The sequence below is a fragment of the Pongo abelii genome, chromosome 10, assembly GCF_028885655.2.
Source record: "Pongo abelii isolate AG06213 chromosome 10, NHGRI_mPonAbe1-v2.0_pri, whole genome shotgun sequence".
Classification (NCBI taxonomy): Eukaryota; Metazoa; Chordata; class Mammalia; order Primates; family Hominidae; genus Pongo; species Pongo abelii.
In genome coordinates this window covers 114,800,971-114,824,746 of record NC_071995.2, presented here as the reverse complement: position 1 = coordinate 114,824,746, position 23,776 = coordinate 114,800,971, and the positions used below count along the sequence as shown (strand labels likewise).

Genomic DNA, 23,776 nt, shown 5'->3' with positions numbered 1-23,776 from the left:
AAAGTATAAAAGAAAAAATAGTCATAATTCCATGTTTTACATTCAACCACCATTACCATTTTGGTGTATTTCTAGCTTGTTTCTCTATTTTTCTTTACACAGTTGAGATCATACTTTTAATATAACTTATTTTCTACCTAATGTTATTCATGAACACATTTTCATATTATTTAAATTCTTACAAGCAACATTTTTAATGACTGCATGTTTTCCATAGTCATTCCTATATCTCCACTTCTTTACTGTTATAAATAAAGCCATAGGACACGTTTATGTATACTCTTATTTTTCACATTTCAGGTCATTTTTTAACATGGATTCTTAGATGCTGACAAATATTGCCAAATTCCATTCCAAAAGAGGTTACACTTACTTTCCTTTCATCAGTGAATGAGTATGCTTATTTTCACTGCACCTTTGACAGCTTTATAGTGTAACGATTTTTTTTAAATTCTATTTAGATGAAAAACAATGCTTCGGATGTTTGGGTTTCGTTTTAATGTCACTTTAACTGGAGCTATCTTGTAAAATTAAAAGATTGAAATGAAAGTTATCAGAGTACATTGCTGATAGTTTTCCATTGTTTTGAAGTCTGTATCCTAAATGATTAGGTAATAATTCCAAAAAATGCCATACACACTGTGTAATTATAAAAAGGAGAAATATAATAAAATTTTGGGGCCATGGTAATACCTGTAATAAATTGAGATCTTACCTCTAAAGTGGGAACATGGTAGTTTCTAAGTGACAGTATAACTTGACCAACATAATCGTACACTTTCGAAATTGCTGGTGATAGAGAATTTTATGTCAGTGGAAGGAATTAGGATTTAATTATATTATGTGTGTCACTGATATATTTTAAGGCTGAGGCTACCTCTCCCCATTGTGGTAAGGAATTCATGCCATTTCCTTTTTCAGCTTGCTTATTAGTGTGTTAGATCTCAGTTTCTAGGTTTTTGGTTTTTGTTTTTTTTTGTATTTGTGTCTTTAGATTGTGCCTTGCCAGTACATGCTGCAGACAATGAAGGATGAGCAAGTTTTCTACATTCAATACTTGAAGTCCATGGCATTTTCAGTGTACTGCCAGTGCAGGCGACCACTGCCTACACAGATCCACATTAAATCCCTCACGGGATTTGGGCCTGCAGCCAGCATTGAGATGACCCTCAAGAACCCTGAGGTAGGTGTTGGCAGGACAGAAACTTAGAAAATTTATACTAAAATGCAAGCTAGAAGAGGTATTTTATCTAACCCAGAGACTGGCTGGTTGCTTAGTTGGTCTTCTGCCTTGATATAAGAGTTGCTAGGCTGGATGTGGTGGCTCACACCTGTAGTCTTAGCAGTTTCGGAGGCTGAGGTGGGAGGATTGCTTGAGCCTAGGAGTTTGAGACCACCCTGGGCAACATAGCAAGACCCCATCTCTACAAATTTTCTCTTAAAAATTAGCCAGGTGTGATGTGTGCCGGTAGTCCTGGCTGTTTGGGAGGCTGAGGCGGAAGGATCACTTGAGCCCAGGAGTTTGAGATGGCAGTGAGCTGTGATCACATAACCACTTCCACCTGGAGAGCAAGACTCTGTCTCGGGGGGGATAAAAACGAGTTGGCAGGTTTCTTTAATTCTTAGGTTTAAATAGAGGAGATACTTCTCTGAACTTTAAAAAATTTTTGAGAAGAGAGGCAAGCAAATTCTTACTGTTTTTTTTATGTAGGACTTTACGCAATAATAAATGTATCCCTTTTAGTTTTTAATGTTTGAATTTCCTAAATTTATTTTCTTTATTTTTCTAAGCTAATCTGTGTCTTAGATCAGAAATCCTTTGCATTTTCCAGCTCTGGTCTGTATCCTGGGACAGCAGTTGTAGTTGTGTTTACTCTGCAGGGGTCCCTCGTTTTGTGATGCCCATACTTACAGGAAGTTGATTTCTCCTTTCACTGCCTCAGTGCTTCCGTATATAAATGAATGCATTTTCACTCCATCTTTTAAAACCTACTTCCTACAGATATGTGTGGATCTCAAAGGGAATTTTACAACAAAGCTAAACATGTTTTAAACAAAAGTTTTACACTTCCTTTGTTTTTCTAATCACCTTATCTTGAAGATAGGTATAAAAAGCAATGTTCAGAATTTTCAAAGCCTTCAAAAATCAGTTCCTACAATTTTATTGCATGAAAAGTATCCCATTAGTAAAAGCCAGCAAACACCTCTTTACCATAAGAGAGCTCCTTAAAACACCAATTGCTATTTTTAGTTGGTAATGTTGTTCTGAACAACTCTATGAAATGCTTTCACTTTTATAAGTAAAATGCTTGGAAGTGAAAAACGATGCAAGTAGTTAACACTGTGTTTGTTGTAACTTGGTGCAGGTCAGCTTAGTCCCAAGGGAGAAAAGCTGCTCAGCCAATGACCTACATTCACTCCAGTGTTATATAAAATTTCTATTTTAGGCAGTTTTAGTTTAGTTTATTCTTTGAGTTTGAATTTTTCACTTCTATGAGCAATTCATCTGTTTGCTGTGTTAAATTTTTCTAGAATTTCAAAAATAAATGTCTCTACTTGTTTTTTATTTTGTTTCCAGAAATTATGAATTATTGCCTTTCTAAAGGTTATTATGCTCAGGCAGAACACCATCAGGAGCTCATAAGATAAAGTGAGGTTTAGATTAAAATAAATGGCAAAAAGACTTCGAGTAATATCCTTTTTCTCCATTTTGCTTAGAACAGAAAGAGAGAAATAAATGATTTTACTTTATTAAAAACAAAAGAACCAAATGTTATAAATATTTGCTGAAGTTTATGCATTTTAATCTGCATTAAAGTAATGGTTAGTTGGTCAATGCTGCCTCTGCCTCAGTCTGCAGCTAGAACATTGTGTTTTCATTTGGTAAATATAGTTGAGCATCTACGGTGTGCCAGGTGCTGTATTAGGTGCTAAGGATGCAGGGGTGAACAAAACGCCCCTGCCTCCATGCAATTCTCATTCTCTGGGTGGCACAGTTTTATGCAAGTTATCACATGTGAAAGAATTTATAGTTTTTATTATGCAAGTTTTCAAATAAATCCAATTGCTGTTATCTTTTGTTTTTCACGGAATATCTTGCATTTCAGAACACAGTTTGGAAATCATATTTTATTTAGTGTTTTCAGACGCTATCTATTATATCTAAGGTATTTCACATTTAGCCTTTTGTTTTATAAAAAACTCCAGGCAAACTCAGCTGGACTTTTCTTTTTTTAATAACACCTTTATTGAGATACAATTCACATATCACGAAATTCTTTTTAAAAATTTTACAGTTCAGGCCGGGTGCGGTGGCTCGTGCCTGTAATCCCAACACTTTGGGAGGCCGAGGTGGGCGGGTCACCTGAGGTCAGGAGTTCGAGACCAGCTTGGCCAACATGGCAAAATCCCGTCTCCACTAAAAATAAAAAAATTAGCCAGGCATGGTGACGGATGCCTATAATCCCAGCTACTCGGGAGGCTGAGGCAGGAGAATTGGTTGAATCCAGGAGGTGGAGGTTGCAGTGAGCCAAGATCACGCCACTGCACTCCAGTCTTGGCGACAGAGTGAGACTCTGTTTCCAAAAAAGAAAAAAAGTTGTACAGTTCAGTGGTTTTTAGTATTTCCACAGAGTTGTACAGTCTTCACTACTATCTAATTTTAGAACATTTTCATCAACCCTCAAAGAAACACAATATTCATTAGCACACACTACTCATTCCCCACTCCAGTCCTTGGCAACCACTGGTCTACTTGCTGTCTCTATGGAGCTGCCTGTTCTGGACATTTCGTATAGATGGAATCGTACAATATATGATTTTTTTTTCTTTTTTAGACAGGGTCTCATTATATTGATCACACTGGTCTTGAACTCCTGGCCTCAAGCAGTCCTCCCCCCAATTTTTTTATTTTTTATTTTTGAGACAAGGTCTTGCCCTGTCACCCAGGGTGATGTGCAGTGGCAAGATCACGGTTACTTGCAGTTTCGACCTCCCTGGGCTCAAGTGATCCTCCTGCCTGAGCCACTGGATTAGCTGGGACTACAGGCATGTGCCACCATGCCTCGCTAAATTTTTGTAATTTTTTGATAGGGGTTTTGCCATGTTGCCCAGGCTGGTCTTGAGCTCCTTGGCTCAAGCATTCTGCCTGACTCAGCCTCCCAAAGTGCTGGGATTACAGGCGTGAACCACCTTGCCTGGCCATATGCAATCTTTTATGTCTGGCTTCTTCCAGTTAGCATAATGATTTTGAGGTTCATCCATGTCATAACATGTACCAGTACTTCATTTCTTTTCCTGGCTAAATAATATTTCATCGTATGGCTGTACCACATTTTGTTTATCCATTCATTAGTTGATGGACATTTAGGTTGTTTCCACTTTTTGGCACTTGTGAATAATGCTGCTATGAATATTTATGTACAAGGTTTTTGTGTGGACATAATATTTCTTTCTCTTGATAAATAAGAGTGCAGTTTCTGGTCATGTGGAGAGTGAATTGATGAGTGTTAGATTAGCTTTGCAACTTTGAGCAAGTCATTGAATATTTCTCAGCTTGAGTTTTGAATCCCTATGATGAATGAATGAGTTGGGTTATATTATTTTCAAAGTCTCTTTTAGCTTTAAAATTGTGTCATTCTGTTACTGCCATGCCTAATGCTGTGTAGTTCAGGGGTCAGCAACTATGGCTTTGGGCTGAATCTGGCCTGCAGCGTGTACTTGAATGACCAGCTAGGTAAGAATGATTATTACTTCTGTGTTTTTGAGACAGGGTCTTACTCTGTCGCCCAGGCTGAAGTGCAGTGGCATGAACCTGGGTCACTGCAGCCTCGACCTTCCAGGCTCAGGCAGTCAGCCTCCCAAGTAGCTGGGACTACAGGCATGCACCATCATGCCTGGGTAATTTTATTTTATTTTTTTGTAGAGAGGGAGTCTCACTGTGTTGGCCAGGCTGGTCTCGAACTCCTGGGCTCCAGTGATCTTCCCACTTCATCTTCCCAAAGTGTTGGGATTACAGGCGTGAGCCAACACACTTAGCCAGTGAGTACATTTTTACAAAAAGGAGAATTTGTGACAGCCATAAAAATCTAAACTTTATTCTCTGGTTTTCTTTTTTATAGAAGTTAGCTGACCCCTGTTGTAGTTTATTAAATAGTAAGATGTGTATTATGATAGCTGTAAAAAATATGACAATTAAAACATTTTCACAGTTAATCTAAAATATTTATATTTGGTAACAGCTGTTGATTTGATTTCTAAAATTATATACACAGACGCACATAGTAAGCTATATATGTACTCAAAAGTAATCATAAGTGTACTGCTGAATGAATTTTCAGTGATTAAAAAAATATCATTTAACAAGTGCAAGAAGCAAATACATAACCGGTATCCAGAGCCCCTCTTGTGGCCTTTCCAATCCCTTAAAGATAGTCACTATTCTGACTTCTGACAGTGTAGTTTAGCCTGTCTTTGACCTTGATATAAATTGAATCATCTACTTTATATTCTTTCACATTCGGCTTCTTCATTGTTGAGATTCATCTGTTTTGTTGCTTATAGTTTTTTCATTCTCATTGCTGTTTAATATTCTGATTCTGTTAACTATATCACAGTTTATTATCTCTTTCACTGTTGATGAGTATTTAGATAACTTCCTGTTTGGAGCTATTGTGATTAATACTACTGTGAATATTCTTATACCTGTTTTTTGGTAAACATATATGTGCATTTTGTCGGTTTAAAGGGAGTATATGTTTGTTCATCTTAAGCAGCAATGTATAAAAATTCTTGTTGCTCCGTATTCTCACCAATATTTTCTCTTTTTTTATTTTTGACATTCTGGTGGTTGTGTAGCATTATCTCATTGTAGTTTCAATTTCCCACTTGCCTAACAACTAATGAAGTTGGGCCAATGTACTTTCTAAAATAGTAATTTCTTTTAATAAGGAAATACTGGCTTGATTGAGTTTCCCAGCTTACATGATTTAAACAATCATTTTGTTATGTGTCCTCAGTACTATTTATGTGTCTCTAGTACTGGAGAGAGAGAGAAACGATTTATTACCATTACTCCCTGTGGGTCCCCTCAGTGTCGTTCTGGATTTTGTTGTAATCATTAAGTTGTATGGCTTTGTACTGATATTGATTTTGGTTTTGATTTCAGCGGCCCAGCCCAATCCAGCTTTACTCCCCTCCCTTTATATTGGCCCCAATCAAAGACAAGCAGACAGAGCTGGGAGAGACGTTTGGTGAGGCGAGCCAGAAATACAATGTGCTCTTCGTGGGCTATTGTCTGTCTCACGACCAGCGCTGGCTTTTGGCTTCCTGCACTGACCTCCATGGGGAATTATTAGAGACCTGCGTTGTAAATATTGCTTTACCAAACAGGTGAGAAGACTTGATGTTTATGGTGCATGTAAATTAATGCTGTACCATTCCTCAAATATGTATATTTCCAGTTTTCTATGTAAATGGAAGTGGGTACAGCATGGATAGGTTCTTTGGAATTTCTAGTGTTTGTCTTATAAGTGATAAATAACTCTGATTTATCTAGGGACCCCTTCCCCTTCCCCATTTCTTTATTTGTTAGGTCACGGAGGAGTAAAGTATCTGCACGTAAAATTGGACTACAGAAATTATGGGAGTGGTGCATAGGGATTGTCCAAATGACATCTCTACCCTGGAGAGTTGTAATCGGGCGACTTGGGCGTCTTGGCCATGGGGAGCTTAAAGGTGAGAAATTTTTGAAGAGGTATTTGCAGAAAACAGACGAAAAGGGCTGAGCTGATGTCATTAACTGAGCTAAGGGAGAAAATGTTTAAATTTGTAGTAAGAATTAAACAGATTCTATTTTGTGATTCTTTTATATGTACAGGATAAACCAGTTTTAAACTCTTCTTTGGCAACAAAATAAATATCCAAATAAAATCTTAAATTTTGAGCCCCAATATATAAAACAAAAAGAGGGTTTTATTAATATAAAAATGATAGTAAATTCACATTTCGAACATGTATTTATATATTGAATCAGGGAGAAGAACCAGTCAGTTTTAAGACAAAAATTTTATATCAGTGATTATAGGTGACAGTTGAAGTCGTATAAAAACAGCGTTCAGTTTGTTTGGTGGTTGATGATGAGTTTTGTGTTTCTTTAGTTTTTTTGGTGGCACAACAGCAAAGAAATCCTGTTTCATGAGGACAGGTAGTTGCCAGTAGAAGCAGTCTTTATTCACATTGCCACTGTCTGATGTTCTTCAGCCTGGAAGCTTATAAGAGCAGATTTTTGAAGTTCAGTCCCCAACTACCACTGCTTATATTCTTTGTCATAAATGTAACAGTCAGTTAGGAAGCACTTTAACTGTAACACAACACAACTGACCACCAGCAGCTGCCTTGCCTGGTGCTGAGCCCAGCTCATTTACTATCCCAGTGTAGCTACTTGTACAGTTTTATGTGAGTAGTATGAATAAGCCTAGATTATTTTTAAAGCCTTATTAATTAATGACACATTTTTAAGAAGTTCAATATATGCATTCAGAGGGGAGAAGTTTTTTTCCTAAGATCTGCACAAAAGAAAGACTTAATGTCACAAATTAGCTTGGTGGCTTCCTGGGTGCAAATACATTAGAGCAGAGTCAGCAAAGTTTCTTTGTAAATGGCCAGATAGTAAATATTTTCAGCTTTGCAGGCCAGATGGTTGCTGTTGTGACTATTCAGTTCTGCTATTGTAACGTCAAAGCGGCTCTAGACAAGTGTGGATGGCTGTGTTTTAATAAAACTTTATTTACAAAAACAAATGGGAGGCAGGATTTGGCCTGTGGATCATAGTTTGCTGATCCCTGCATTAGACCATGTACGTTTTTTTTTTTTAATAGGAAATTCACGTCAGGTATTTGTAGAATCCCTAAACAAAAATCACTGGTACAGATATAACTTGTACTGTAGGAATGCCTAAGTACACCTCACTTCCTACAATGCAGGTTAAATCTGGTATCAAATTTTCAGGGTTTAACAGCAGTTTATATAAATATTACATCATATGTATTAAGTAAATGTTTTCTTTGGCATTTACAAATTTTTTTTAAGTAATAAGTTGTACTGTAGACTAATAGACCCTTTTCATTTTTTAAAGGAATATCATAATGAATCTTGTATCAAGAGCCTGGAGGTCTAATACATTAGGGGATTCATCATTTTATTTCTGTCAGAATTTTCTATCTTCCTCCCCAGTCTGCTTTTTTAGTCAATCTTATTTCTTAAAGGCTTTGAGCTATTCTTAACCCTTGGGGAAAGTTAGACTATAATAGGAAAGAAGAGGGAGGATAAAAATATAGAGTAATAGTCTAGTCACTTGGTATTTTGGAAAATTATTAAGGCCATCTCCTTCCTTTGTATGATTTTTGTAAGGGCACATTCTTCTTCCTTATCTCTTAGTGGAGAGGAATGTGTGACTGGAGGAGCCCATCAAAAGATTGAAAGAAAATGTATGTTCAGGAATAAAAACACGAGAAGAACCTAGTGTACAGGAAATCTGTTTACTAATCTACAGCTCCTTCCTTTGGGGAGCCAAGATCTGTGCCACATTGCATCTCCATGGGACAGTGTGCGACAGGAGCCTTAGGTTTCAGAGTCAGCTTTGTGAATTTCTGTTTCTTATCTCCAGAGTCTTTATGATGAAATACACGCTGCATTTTCTTTCATACTTGGTTTAAAATATGAAGCTCACATCTGTGATTTTTCCATAGTTTTAAAACACACATTCTTCATGTTCCTGGCCACTTTTATTTCAGCCACTTCAGTTTGGGGTTCATTGGGAATATGGAAACAGTTTTCCATTCACTTGCTCTTTAAGGGGAGAAATGGCAGCTTATTTGGGGGAAAAAAAAGTGTGGAGGTAGAGCAGCCTGCACTGGTGTGGCATTTTATGAGCAAGATGGGATCCGAAAGCAGGGGTGATGCATAGGAATGGCGCATACTTCATGTGTGTAAGGGAGGTCAGAAGAGGGGACCAAGTGTTTTCCACTTCTCAGAGTAACATAATCCTCCACAGTGCTCCAGTTAGGTATAATGCTTTTGTTTGGAGGCAATAAACATTAGAAAGGAAATTTATGCCAACTTTTCAATCTCCACTATTAGTATGGCATCATTTGGAGCACTTCACTCACACTCATTGTGAGCTCTTTTGGGTGTTCTAAGAACTATTTCTCTTCATTTCTGCTGCTGTTTGACTTTCATGGAAATAACCTACAACAATAAACAAAACTCAGGTTTACCTCCACCCACCAGTGCTCTCCTCCAGAGCAGAGTACTGAAAGAATCGGACCTTGAGAAGGAGGAGAAAGGATAGGTCAGCTAACACTGCTATCATCATGGAAAAGCACTCTAAGTGCCTAAATCTGGTCTAGGTAGATTAGACTGGATTAGTGCTGGACTCTCAAAGGTCATTTCAGACATGACTTCAGCCACAGAATAGTAGGCCTTTGTTCCTTTGTTAATGAAGTGTAATAGAAGTCGAGTAACATTCTCTTTATAGCAAGGAGGGGAACATATGTAAAGCCATAATTCCCTGTAGGGCCCAACCTTGGAAATTCAATTACTGGGCAGAACTGCTAAAAAGCTCAAATCTCCCATCAGTATGAATTTCTAAAGACTGTGTATGACTGCGATGTTTGATTTCAGATTGGAGTATCCTCCTTGGAGAATGTTCACTACAGACAATCAGCAAAAAGCTCAAGGATGTGTGCCGGATGTGTGGAATCTCTGCCGCAGACTCTCCTTCTATCCTTAGTGCCTGCCTGGTTGCCATGGAGCCCCAGGGGTCCTTTGTAGTGATGCCAGGTAAATTTCTTCTTGTCATTGTCATTAATTACATATCACATCAATTCAGTCCACTCCAACTTAAGTCCACAGACAAGTGTAGAATTGTCTTCATTATATTTCTATAAGGGAAGATTGTATTTGGGGCTTAAAGATGGAAAACATTCAATCCCTTCCATGCGGAGTGGTTTGTGATTTTATCATGTTTGTTGACCATAGCTCGGGGGAGAGACTAAGTTCTGAATATCATTGAGATCTCACAGAGTCATGGCTAATGACTGTTACCTGACCCCAGTTTGTTGTTAGTATATGAAGATCACCCTCCAAAGAACTACTAAAGTAGACACCGGCATGATGCATATTTGAATATCCTTTTGAAGACATGCATTTAGCAGAATCTCACAGCAGCCTCGAAGGGATATTTCTGTAGTCTCTCTGATACGGTTGAAGATGAATGGGAAGGCAAACAAGGATAAAGTATTTAGCACAGTACCTGGTACACAGTAAGCTCTCAATAGATGTAGGTGTCATTTGTGGATGGCCAAAACATGTGGCCACAGAATTTCTTAAGAATCTGGCTGGTTTTTGAAAACCAGCAACTAAGCGATTTTATACTTTTATAACCTATCTTTACCATCCAGGTATTTCTTGAATCAAATGGGGGACCTTCCCCACTTATTCCTTATAAAAGTCAACAGTATTGTGGTGTGAGAATGGGGTTACTTGTCATCAATCCAGTGAGAGACAGATGTCCTCATTAGATTATAGGTTACCTCTGTTGCCTCTACCACTTGGGCAGTTACGTAACTTCTTTGTGCTTTTGTCCTCATCTATAAATGGGGATCATAGTTCCTATCTTCAGATGCTGTGATGATCAAATGTGATGACTTGAATGAAGAGTTTAGCACAAATGCTGGCATGTAGTAAGCATTCATTAAGTGTTAATAACATATACTGATTTTATGGTACTATCTCTATAGGATTGTTAACCATTTAGAACAGTACTTTATAAATTGTGAACAACCAGAGGAGGAAAGAAAGTAGGGTGTTTATTTTTAGAAATACTTCTTACGTAAGTAATTAAAACATTCAGCGGACTTGATCCAATTTTATCTTAACCTTTTCAGTGTGAAATGAAACTTGGGTTATTATAGACAGCTGTGTGCTCTGAGTCAGTTTCTTTGAAGATATTTAAACAATTGGACTCAATTTTGAATGTGTATTTATCATGGCATTTTCATCAGACTCATACCACTCCAGATCGGGCCCTCTGAAAACCTCATTTCTGGGGTTGTTCATTGATTGATTTAATTCTATTTTTTTCTTTAAAGATGCTGTCACAATGGGCTCTGTTTTTGGCCGAAGTACTGCACTGAACATGCAGTCATCTCAGCTCAACACCCCTCAAGATGCTTCTTGTACACACATCTTGGTGTTCCCAACATCATCAACCATCCAGGTGGCTCCAGCCAACTACCCCAATGAGGATGGGTTTAGCCCCAACAATGGTGAGTAGAAGACTTGTATGGATAGTGCTCACCTTCGTGCAGGGCAGAGCCGGAGTATGGAATCACTGGGCTGCCGCATGGCTTTTCTGTGTTGTAATAAACAACCCAGGAACTATAAAGAGGGGATAGAAGGTTTGAGAATCTTTTTGGTCTTAAAGCTTGGATTTATCTGCACGATTAACAAGACCAAATAAATATTTTCCTCTTTTGGGCAATTAACTTTCTTCCATTTTTCATTAAAGGCAAAAAATAATATCTGCGTGGCACTGTTCTGTACTTAGGTGCCACTCTTTCAATAAATATTTGATGATGTGATTTGAAATGTATGAAGTACTAAGCAATATGAAGAGAGCACCTTCCTTTAGCTAGTCGTTGGCAATCTAATTTGCTATAGAGAAACCCTTATTTGATTATTCTTAATGGAAATTTTTGAATATCTGTTAAGGTATTTGTTTAAAAAAATGATTATTTATAAACTATAAAACACTCAACACAGCATCCATTTGCATTGTTTTTGAAGAAATTATAACACCTACCAGTGTTTATTTATGGTAAATGGGATGGGGAAAAGGATACCAAATTTTATATCTAGTATGATTACAATAGAGTAACAAATATATGAGAAAAGAATCATAGAAAAAAATGGTCATGGTGATTGGGTTCTAGGTGATGGTTTTCACTTTTTATACTTTTCTTTACAAATTTTCTGCTGTGAGTGTACCTTACTTTTATAATGTCGGGGAGGATTTCTTAATGAAAATGCTGGGCCAGGCACGGTGGCTTAGGAGTGTAATCATAGCACTTTGGGAGGCCGAGGCAGGTGGATCACTTGAGGTCAGGAATTTGAGACTAGCCTGGCCAACATGGTGAAACCCCATCTCTATGAAAAATACAGAAATTAGCCAGAAATCCCTTGAACCCAGGAGACAGAGGTTGCAGTGAGGCGAGATCGTGCCACTGCACTCCAGCCTGGGAAACAGAGTGAGACTCCATCTCAAAAAAAAAAAAAGAGAGAGAGAAAACATTGTGCTTTGATTTGCTTTTGGAATAGGTCCCCATTTTCAGGGCAAGTTCACACCCATTAACATGCATTCATTCAGCCTCTGGTGTTTTAGATGCTAATTGGATACATAGATGGAGTCTACTGTGTTTTTGAATGGTGTCAACTTTAATGATTAAATTGTTGCTTTAGCTCTTTTACCATGCTTTTTTGTGCTTTTGGAGGCTATGCAGAGTGTGGGTTTTTATGTTATATTCTTTATTGCATTCTGTTAATACTTTATATAAGGAGATCATTGGAGAGAGTACAGAATGAAAGAATAATTTGAAATAGCTTGCACTCAGTAGGTCCTCACTGAATCTAAGTTATTAACAGTGTGTGTCCACAATAGCCATATGCCAACAAAACATGACATAGGTTAAGTTGGATTATTATGATATTGATATGGACTATCTTTTTAATTTTTGTGCTTTTTTCCCACCTCTTCCCTCTAGATGATATGTTTGTTGACCTTCCATTCCCAGATGATATGGACAATGATATTGGCATATTAATGACTGGGAACCTCCATTCCTCTCCCAACTCCTCCCCAGTACCCTCCCCAGGCTCTCCTTCTGGAATTGGTGTGGGCTCTCACTTCCAGCATAGTCGGGTAAGGATGATTTGGAGTACATTGTTTAAGACAACCATAGCCTTCAGGAAGATAATCCACTTGACATCTGATCATCTTGTTCCTACTTGCACAGTTCCTGATGGTCTGGGTCCTTGGTACAAGAGAAATAAGTGTGGGAAACTGACTATGGTTCCATTTTGAACAGAAGGCAGGAATTTGAAATAAATGTGTTATTATTTCTGATGAATAAGTTTTATCAGAAGAATAGTCCTATTACAGACGCAAGGGTTCTTATGCATTGTTTTCTTAGCAAAAAATAGTTCTAGTTGCTTGCTGCTTCCCAGTTTTTTTTTTTAATGTTTTTATTTTTTGCCAAAATAGTGGCTTTTAAGAGATTAGTACAACAACCGTACTTACTCAACATGCAGAGTAACTGTGCTGATTGAAGAACACGTTGGTGATGGCTTGTTCTGAAAGGAGCCTGCCGTGCTCTTTGCATGTCCTGGCTTAGTCATTTTGCAGCCTTCTTCTTTCTAGCCGACCTGCAGGAATGGCAAGAGCCGCCAGGAGACTGATTTTACAGATGTGTCCCGGTTAACGCCAGAGTATTAAGGAAAAAACCAGAGCTTACAACTGGTTTCATCTTTAAATATCTCAGGGATATTGGAGGTGGATGAACAACAGAAGATTTAAGAGTTAGAGGGTTCGGCCATAGCTTGTGGTAACTTTGCTTCAGTTAGATGATTCCTGCTGCATCACTGTATTGTACTGTTTATTTAAAATGTTATGAGACTGGGGAGTTAAGACTTTGAAAAATAGCTATGTCTGGCATCTTAGACTGAACAAGCATAAGCAGCCCACTCACACTCATTTATTTAGACACAAAGATGGACATAAAGGTCTTCAGTTTTCATTGGGGAGGACTTTTATTCCCCGCACTGAATTTATTAGATGATGGAGAGAAAAAAGGTTTATAGCTTAGATTAGTCACAGAGCAGGTGAGACCAGAGGAGGGCATCTCAGACTGTTCCCATGTTATACCTGCCCCTATTACCCTCTTCTGGAAGGAGGAGGTTTTAAGGGTCTTTGTTTCCTTTGCAGTACTTACCAGTTAATGATAATTTGTTCATGGGAAATGGTTGTGATAGGAATGAAAAACACAAATGTTACATTGTCTGTTTTTTTAAAGTTAGGTTTAATTGGAATTCTGGAGGCAAGTAGCATAGCAGCTAAGAATGCATGCTCCACAGTCTGTTAAAGACAACTCTGAATTGCAGCTCTGGGCCTGTGGGCTTTGTGACCTTGGACAAGCTAACTTCACCTCTCTTAGCCTGAGTTACCTTATCTGTGAAATGGAATAATAGCAGCTACCTCCCAGTACCTGTTTTTGTAGTTCAGTTTATGCATTAACAAAGAATTGGTCATTGAAGTGTAATGTTAGTTGTGTAAGAAACAGAGGTATGCTGTATTTCTCCCTTTTTTGGAGCCTTAAGCACTAAAGACTTTAATTCAATGCCGTGATTTAGACAGTGCTGTTCTGAAGCTAGCCAGGTGGCCTTTTTCAATCCTGAGCACCTGCAGCCAGGTGACCTCCAAGAGGCTTTCAGCATTTCCTTTTTCTGAACCATTAAACATTCTTTGATATCCAGTTAAGACATTATAGCGGGGAAAAGAATGCGTTCAAAGTGGCAGTAAATTTTTTATTTTTTAACCAACTCAGAATTGATACAGTTTGATGTAGCAGCTGCAGATTATTTTTTCCTTCTAAACAGAAGGCTTTTTTTTTTTTTTTTTAATTTGAGACAGAGTCTCGCTCTGTTGCTGAAGCTAGAGTGCAGTGGCGTGATCTTGGCTCACTGCAACCTCTGCCTCCTGGGTTCAAGGGATTCTCCTGCCTCAGCCTCCTGAGTAGCTGGGATTACAGGCGTGCACTACCGTGCCTGGCTAATTTTTGTATTTTTAGTAGAGTTGGGGTTTCACCGTGTTTGCCAGGCAGGTCTCGAAATTCTGACCTCAAGTGATCTGTCCGCCTCAGCCTCACAAAGGGCTGGGATTACAGGTGTGAGCCACCGCACCCAGTGTAAACAGAGACTTTTAAAAACAGATGCATTACTTATTGCTTGCATGAAAGGTACATTTTTAATTGTTGAAGCTAGCTAAAAGAATTAAAGATAAGAAAAGTGTCAGTTGCAGCAAAACATAGCCTCTTCCAGGAGTCTCTTATTAAGGGGAATGCTGCAAATGAAAACATGGCTTCTCTGTGAGCAGATTTTGCACTACTGGCAGCTCAGGAATTTTGTGCTGTGCACATACTGGTGTCACATTGTCCTGGTCAGGCTGATGCGCTTGTGTGTCTTTGGCTGGTTGCTGGTGAAAGAGCACCTGCGTGTGGTAGAGCCTTCTGCTGTCAGAGATGATAATCTTTCCATTTTAGTTTGTTACATCATAATGCCATGAAATAGATCTTACATCCCATGGAAAAGAAACCCAAGCAAATAAATCTGTACCTACTTGACTGAGGCTGTCAGTTTTGCTGGTATCTTCTCTGTGTGTGCAGCAAAGACGATGCCAGCCCTGCTTGCCTTTCTCAATCACCTGTTGTTTTCTGTGAGATGCTGCCACAAAGGGGATCACTCACTGCAGTGTGCAGAGTGAACTGACGAAAGTTCATTTTTCAAGCTTTAAGATAAATGCTGATCATGTTTTTGGGATTTTTGTTTTTCAGAGCCAGGGTGAGCGTCTTCTTTCTAGAGAAGCACCAGAGGAGCTAAAGCAGCAGCCCCTGGCCCTTGGGTATTTTGTATCAACTGCCAAAGCTGAGAATCTTCCCCAGTGGTTTTGGTCATCGTGTCCCCAGGCTCAAAACCAGTGCCCTCTCTTCTTAAAGGTTGGTTTGGTGTCATATTAGAAGTTTGCAAGGAATGAGTGATTTATGCTTAAATTTAATTTTGGTTAGAAATTTCAGTTTTAGGCACCATAATCTTATTCTGTTCCTTTTTTCTCTTGTTTCTACTTACACTCTGAGGAAATTTTAATTACAGTTGTAGGTGGAGGGTAGAATTTAGGAGGACCCAAAACCATGTCACAAAGAAATGAATCACAGTAGCCCAAGGAGGAAACAGTGGGGCCCAGAGGGTAAATCTAGGATGGATGCATGGGGTTCAATGTAATGGTCTTTCTCCAAGTCTATATTGCATCACTATCAGTAAGGTTAAGCCTGTGTCGAAGGTATAATAACCAGCCATCCTCTTCCTCCCCTGCCAGGGACTCTTCGCATTCTTCGTGAGAGAAGAGTAAGAGTCAGCTAAAAACATCGCACATTTACACTTGCTCCTTCCTTTATATTTTTTGGAACCTTTTAATCCCAATTTTAAGGGTTCAAAACAAAAGATATCCTACTTGCAGTTTATGTTAAAAACAACAATACCTAGAACGAAATCCATCTCTTGCCCACAGATTGGCAAAAATACAAAGATTTGGCAACATACTGTGTTGGCCAGATGTGGGGAGCAGGCCCTGGTGTTGGTGGGGTTGCTGAATGATACAGCCCTGCACACTTCCCTTTTAGGGCAGCAGTCCCACCTCTGAGGAGTAGCCCAGAGGTTCTTTGCCAAAACAGAAAATGACATATGTCCAAGACTAGAAAGAACCTAAGCGTCATCAGTGAGGGACTGATTGAATCAACTGTGGTGCATCCAGACAGTGAAATATTAATCATCTACAACAAAATGGAGACTATTTCTATGTAATTCTGTGGAGTAGAGATTACCATGGAGTAATCTATAAGATATGCATATTCACACACATATACACATACACACATAGCTGCGTATATTTTCAAAAAGAAACGATGGAAATTAAACCAAAAACTTAGACAGTGAAGCAATGTTCTTTTCCTAATGACTTTAACATACTATTATAAAATCAAAGAAGGTTTATAAAAATGCATATGTTGTTTATTTTGAATTAGAATTATCAACATGAGCATAGATTTATTTTTCCTCTCTAAAAAAGTATACACATTTTTTTTAGCTCTGTCTGCTGAAAAAGCTTAGCAGCAATAAACACCTCTGTTGCCACGATTGTGGTTCCTACACACCGTTGTCACTTAAAGGAAATATGGTTCTTTGAAGAGATGACTGATTCCAGATATGAAGCAGGAAATATTCACAATGAACCTGAGGCATTGTTCATTGCCTAAAAGGAAGAAAGTTACCAAAGATTATTATGGTCCATCAGGGCCTCAGGAGCCATCTTAGGGGGCAGCTCTGTTGTCCAGGGATAGGATGGGACAGTGTGATCATTAAAAAAAATGATGACAGTGATAGAATGAAAGAAGTCCTTGGTTCATAATTGTGTTGGAAAACAAACAAAAAATCAGTCATCATTTGTAACTGCTAGAGCATCAACTCAGTCTGAAAAATGCAAAAATAAAGAGAAAGAAGCATTTATATATTGCCTCTCCTTTACATATAAAGTAATACCAAAACCATTAGGTGAAAAGTTGATGAGGAACTTTATGATGGATGTAGTGTGCTGGTATCACCTGAACCCAGTGAGGAATCATCTGACTTCAAGTGGGACAGTAGACATTTCATGCCTTTAATCATTTGTCACGTACAGATCATGTTGGCTCATGATTTTAGTAAACCAAATATAAAAAGACATTTTTGAGATAATGGAGCATTATCTTCCTCATTATCCTACAGATGGGGTGATAATATTAAGGAATCATTGTTAATTTTTGTGTGATAATTGCTGTTATGTTTAAAGGTCCTTATGTGAGATATCTGCTGACTTTTTACAAGCAAGATAATACAATATTTGGTTTTTTGTGGGGAGGGTTTTTTGGGGCTTGGTTTGTTTGTTTCTTGTTTTTGGAGACAGAGTCTTGCTCTGTTGCCCACGCTGGAGCACAGTGGTGCGATCACAGCTCACTACATCCTCATCCTCCCAGGCTCAAGCAATCTTCCAGCTTCAGCCTTCTGAGTAGCTGGGACTACAGGCACACACCACCATGCCCAGCTACTTTTTTTTAATGTTTTATAGAGATGGTAATATTTGTGTTTAATTCAGAAAAAGAAAATGAAAACAGAAAAGTGGTGAATATTGATAATTGTTGCATCTTGGCGATATCAATTCATGGGACCTTATTATATATTATAGTATTTTTATGTGTGCTAGACTATTTCCATTGAAGAAACAAAATGTAGTAGACCAAAAAAAAAAAAGCCCAAAAAGTTTGCTTTTTTTGTTTTTTTCCAACTCTAGGATAAGAAGTTATTTGGGATTACCTTGGGGGTTACTGAGCAGGTTAAAATTTATAGACTCATAGAAACCCTGACTTCTAAGGACTTTTGGGAGCATCTGTTTCTGGCAGACATGGCCTCCCTCACTTCTGCACTGTGTTGTCTAGACCAGAGAGGTAACTCTCTTTGTTTTTTCACCAGGCTTCGCTGCATCACCACATTTCAGTAGCACAGACAGACGAACTTCTGCCTGCCAGGAATTCTCAGCGGGTTCCACACCCTCTTGACTCCAAAACCACGTCTGATGTTTTAAGGTAGATACCAACCTAGGCATCATAGCAGTGCAATTTGAAACAATATTCCTTTACTGTTGTCTTTCCAAGGTGTTTTAATCTAAGTGTGGTATTCATAGAAAAGAAGCTGCCGTTTGTGCAGTGAAACAGTATCTGATGAGTCAGTGAGAGCTGCAGTCCCTCATAGCCACATGGGACAGACGGTGTAATACATTAGATTCAGTTAGGCAGTGATAAGCATTTATAGTTGCCTTTGCTTCCCGTTCAGAGCAGGCACTTCATGGTGATGAAGAGAGGTCAGATCTCGGGGGTGGATAGTTAGAAGACAGTGTCTGGAACTTTTAAAGCACCTCACATTGAAAACACTTTTTATGCTTCCTGAGATAGATTATGTGTTTTTGTTTGTTTGTTTGTTTATTTGAGATGGAGTCTCGCTCTGTCACCCAGGCTGGAGTGCAGAGGCGTGATCTCAGCTCACTGCAAACTCTGCCTCCCGGGTTCACGCCATTCTTCTGCCTCAGCCTCCCAAGTAGCTGGGACTATAGGCACCCGCCACCATGCCTGGCTAATTTTTTGTATTTTTAGTAGAGATGGGGTTTCACCGTGTTAGCCAGGATGATCTCGATCTGACCTCATGATCTGCCCGCCTCAGCCTCCCAAAGTGCTGGGATTACAGGCGTGAGCCACCAATGATGTGTTTTTTAAAAAATGGACTAGAACATAAATGACATAGTTGGGAAATGCATTCCAGAAATGTGTATTAATCAAGCCACAGGCATTCTTCATCTACCTTGAGAAAATATACAGGCCTTTTCTAATGTTTTCTAACTCTTAAATGGTTAGGAAATGATAGGAAGCTATACATTATAGATTAATGTATAATTATAGTTATGGATAAAAATAAAGAACCTGATCAACATAAATTTGGCTTCCAGGCCCCCTAGAGCAGGGGTCCCCAACCCCCGTCCATGTCTTGTTAGGAACCAGTCCCCAGAGCATGCGGTAAGTAGCAGGCGAGCGAGCATTACAGCCTGTGCTCCGCCTCCTGTCAGGCAACATTAGATTCTCATAGGGGCACAAACCCTATTGTGAACCGCACATGCAAGGGATCTAGGTTGTGTACTCTTTATGAGACTCCTGATGATTTAAGGTGGAACAGTTTCATCCTGAAACCATCCCCCACCACGTGGAAAAATTGTCTTCCACGAAACCGGTCCCTGGTGCCAAAAAAGGTTGGAGACTGCTGCCCTAGAGGAACACTGTCCAATAGAAATATAATGTGAACCTCAAATCTATTTAAAATTTTTCTGTTAGCCACATTAAAATAGTAAAAAAAAACTGGTTAATTTTAGTAATATATTTTATTTAACTCAATATATTCAAAATGTTATTTCAACATGTAACAATATAAAAATATTCATGACATATTTTACATACTTTTCTTTTTTTCTTTTTTGGAGACAGAGTCCTGCTCTGTCACCCAGGCTGGAGTGCAGTGGCATGATCTCACTGCAACCTCCGCCCACAGGTTCAAGCAGTTCTCCTGCCTCAGCCTCCCAAGTAGCTGGGATTACAGGCATGCACCACCACGCCTGACTAATTTTTGTATTTTTAATAGAGATGGCGTTTCATCATGTTGGCCACTTGGTCTTGAACTCCTGACCTCAGGTGATCCACCCACCTCGGCCTCCCAGAGTTGCTGGGATTCCAGGCGTGAGCCACTGCACCTGGCCCCTAAGTGTTTGGGCTCCAGTGCCTACTTTAGCTGCAGTCCACGCAAGTTTCTACTGGCCTCACTGGCAGAGCTCAATGGCCATGTGTGGCTGGTGGCTACTGTACTGCATAGTCCACGTCTAGAAGGAAGGAGGAACATGAGACAAAGGACGAGGGAAAGAGCCTGGGGCAAGTTAAAGGATGCCTTTGAGACCTCCTTCCTCCTAAGATCTGGAATGTATTAGAATCTGAGAACCAGCCTTCCCTCTTGAGGCTCATGCCCCTGCTCTGTGTGTTCTCTTTGGCAGGTTTGTTTTGGAGCAGTACAACGCTCTGTCCTGGCTCACGTGCAATCCGGCCACCCAGGACCGTACTTCCTGCCTTCCCGTCCACTTTGTGGTGCTCACTCAGTTGTACAATGCCATCATGAATATACTTTAATGGGAAAAGCACTTGTTCTCTCTGGCTCAGTTCCTTCTCCCTGCAACCTCAGTCCAAGGAACCTGCTACACTCTGCAAATAACCCACATCCTTTTCTTCAGACCACTCTCCACAGTCCTGCACTGTGATTCCTTCTCAGCAGGCACATGTCAATTCTGCAGTGTTCATTACCAGAGTGACTCCTTGACACTTCTCTCATGGACCTGGAAACTTACCATAAGTGGTGACTTTCAGCCAGTGCGGTGGTGTGTGTAGCCCCAACCACTGGTCCCCAGGAAGTGGTGGTGGTTGGTGGCTTTTCAGCGGGAAACAGAAGAGACAGTGTCCTTTTGCACAAGAGTCTGTGTTTTCAGCCTCTGTATACAATTGAGGGCAGTCTAGCCCTTTGGATGAAATCCTCTAGTTACTGGTGTATGGCCTGTGGGTTACCTGAACTCCATAATCTGGGACTTTTTAAAAATAAGAACCAGCTCAAGTACATGGTTTCATACTGGGGTTTCTGTCTCCCTAGTGCTCCCATCCAGATTGGCATGAGTGCTTTGGTTGACTTCAAACCTGTGTGTCAATGCAGAAGGTCTGGAGACAGCTTCATTTTGTTTATTTATTTTAATTTGTTTTGTCATATGGTTTTTGTGACTTTATTTTTTTAATTCACAAGGACCAGGTACAGTAACTGAAACCCAATTCAGATCCACCATAGGATTCTTTGACTACATACCTCTGTCCTAGAAGCCGGAAAAGGAGTAAAAACACATTGGGGAGATCATGCCTAAAAATAATATATTCAAAACCACCCAGCAGTAGGTTTTGTTAACAACAAACTGGGTTTTAAAAGTTCTGCCATGTTAAGTGGCCAGCATTTCATGAAGGATAACATTTTTATACAGAAGGCAGTCAAGCTCAACTCAGAGCCATGGAGGCAAGTACCTTAATTAGTTTTATATAGTCACAACGGAAATATATTTTCTAGTGAATTCTTATCGGAAGCCAGGTCTCTCCTCTCATTAGATCAAAAGGGACTTATGTACATACAACAATTGAAAGTGTTTGCTCATGAAATCAGTTATAAATATGGTGAATTTTTTCTGGACCATAGGAATATTATTTCAAAGAAATATTACAACTTAACCATTAAATTAGTACTTGAAGTTGAGCCTTTGTGGTGGGACTTTTTAAAAAAATGCCTTTTTAAAGCATTAATGGCTAATTGAAGTATTTTATGACTCCTCATTCCTGGCCCAGAGGGTTGTCTTTGAAACCCTGTTTCTAACCTTTGTGTCGTGTGTTTCTGTCTGAGGGCAGTGGGTGTGTACTGGCCTCCCGGGAGCCACTGTGACCAGGCCTTTGAGCTCTTGTCATCTGTGGAGAGAATCATGCAAATTTTAAAAGTTCTTCCAAGAGACTTCCATGTCCTGGTTATTAACAAAAAAGGAAAAATGTAATAATTGATATGATTTTGTAAAAGTATTTTTCTTGAAATAATCTAAAGTTTAAAACATTATATTAAAAAAAAAGTTGTGTGGTGGGAATGTGAAAGCAGAGAAATAACTTGTAAATGGATAATTTTGTTCTCTGTACCACCAATTGAAGGGGGGGTTGACTTTCGCAATGTATAGGATAAAAAATCTGATATATCAAACCATTTGTATCTAATGTGTACAGTGTAAAATTGACTTTAAAAATATTGCAGTGCTATTTTTTCTTAATCAGTAAGGAAAATTCTCAAGGCCTTTTGAAGAGCATAAGAAGATGAAGATTGTAAACTTGTATAAAATTATCTTGGTGAGAAGACAAATTGTAAAGTAGATATTTGTAATCTTTTACCACTTTGGGGTTGCTTTTTTCCCGGAATTCATCAGAACTTTGAATTTTTTTTTAAATGGGCTGTTTTTAATGCAGGGGCTTTTCTTCCCTAGAAACCCAATTCTAAGCAGAAAAAGAAAAAAAACACAAAAAATAAAAAACCCCTACAAAAAAACTTAAAAAAAAAAATGGCAGCAAAGGGTAGTTTTCATCTGGTGTCTTTTATTTAAGTTTTTTAAGTTAAGAAAAGCTGGTGACATATTTATACGTTTTTGTGCAAAAATAAATGAATGGCAATAGATTTTAAAAAATCTTATGTACTTCTGTGTGAAAAAGTCTGTATAATATTTCCCTTAAATATGCATTATTTTACTTGTGAGTTTTTTACTGAATTAATCTGAAATGTACAAGCCCTGGATTTGCTACAGAGTGAGAAGTTATTTTATTTTTTTTTATTTTTAATTTTGGAAATTCTGCAGAAATCAGAACTCTTACCATGGTTTGAACAAAAAAAAGGGGAAATGGGGAGGGGAGAAGGGTGGGATTGTCCAGCATGCTTGTATGTATATTTCAGAACCTTTTTTAAATGTAAAAGCTGTACATTTCTGGGAAGTTCTGAATTTCTTTTGTTTCCTTTTTTCCTTCAAGCATTTTGCAGTGAGCTTCTTTTATATATAGCAAACAATTTGAAAGAATACAAAAATATGTGAAGTTCATTTAAAAAAATAACTACAGTATAGCGCTGGTACAGTACACTAAAAGACTTTGATAAAAAGAAACAATAATAAAAGGCCTCCATTTTAAATGTCATTCATATATACCTTGTGGATGAGAGCTATATACTTTTACACACTTTTTTAGAGGAATAAATTATTGAATTACTGAAACTTTGAGTGGCTTTTTTCCCTTCCTCTGCTGCCTTTGTATAAAATTATCTACACCTGTTTGAGAGGTGCATGTATATGGATTGAATAGCCCTAGATTAGTAGCCAGGCTCTACCTTCCAGTCAGTGAAATGGATGTAGAATTTTACCACCCTGATCACCCCTAACAGCTGTTCTGAAATGGTATTCTCATACTCCAGGGCACAAGTACACTCCCCAATCAGTTTTTAGATGCTAACACACACAACACAGAATCAACTGTTGTGAGTCGATGAGCTCTAATGGTGTCTCTCAGCTGTAAGATTGTGGTCAATTCTAGCACAAATGACAAGTCTGTATTTTGTATTCCACCGCCTTTCTCTTCACGGTCTCAGCCAGTTTCTTTTTGATGTCTCTTAGAAATGACAGATACATCTCTCTCTGCTGTTTTCCTGATTCACAGGCTGGTGACGG

General features: G+C 38.8%; 1 protein-coding gene across 8 annotated transcripts in view; it reads left to right on the top strand.

The window, feature by feature from the left end:
• Positions 1-23,326, top strand: part of MED13L (mediator complex subunit 13L) — a 320,005-nt gene extending 296,679 nt beyond the window's left edge. For 5 of the 8 annotated variants that reach the window (XM_054527655.2, XM_054527654.2, XM_054527658.1 and 2 more), the window contains 9 exons: positions 995-1,183; positions 6,167-6,390; positions 6,557-6,735; positions 9,682-9,840; positions 11,151-11,327; positions 12,822-12,979; positions 15,666-15,827; positions 18,391-18,503; positions 20,504-23,326. In XM_054527655.2, coding sequence (XP_054383630.1) covers positions 995-1,183; positions 6,167-6,390; positions 6,557-6,735; positions 9,682-9,840; positions 11,151-11,327; positions 12,822-12,979; positions 15,666-15,827; positions 18,391-18,503; positions 20,504-20,636 — 1,494 coding nt within the window. In that variant the 3' untranslated portion in view covers positions 20,637-23,326. The remainder of the gene's footprint in view (positions 1-994; positions 1,184-6,166; positions 6,391-6,556; positions 6,736-9,681; positions 9,841-11,150; positions 11,328-12,821; positions 12,980-15,665; positions 15,828-18,390; positions 18,504-20,503) is intronic. The other 3 variants (XM_063712262.1, XM_024256631.3, XM_063712263.1) reach the window with 1 other exon arrangement.
• The last annotated feature ends 450 nt before the right edge of the window (positions 23,327-23,776 follow it).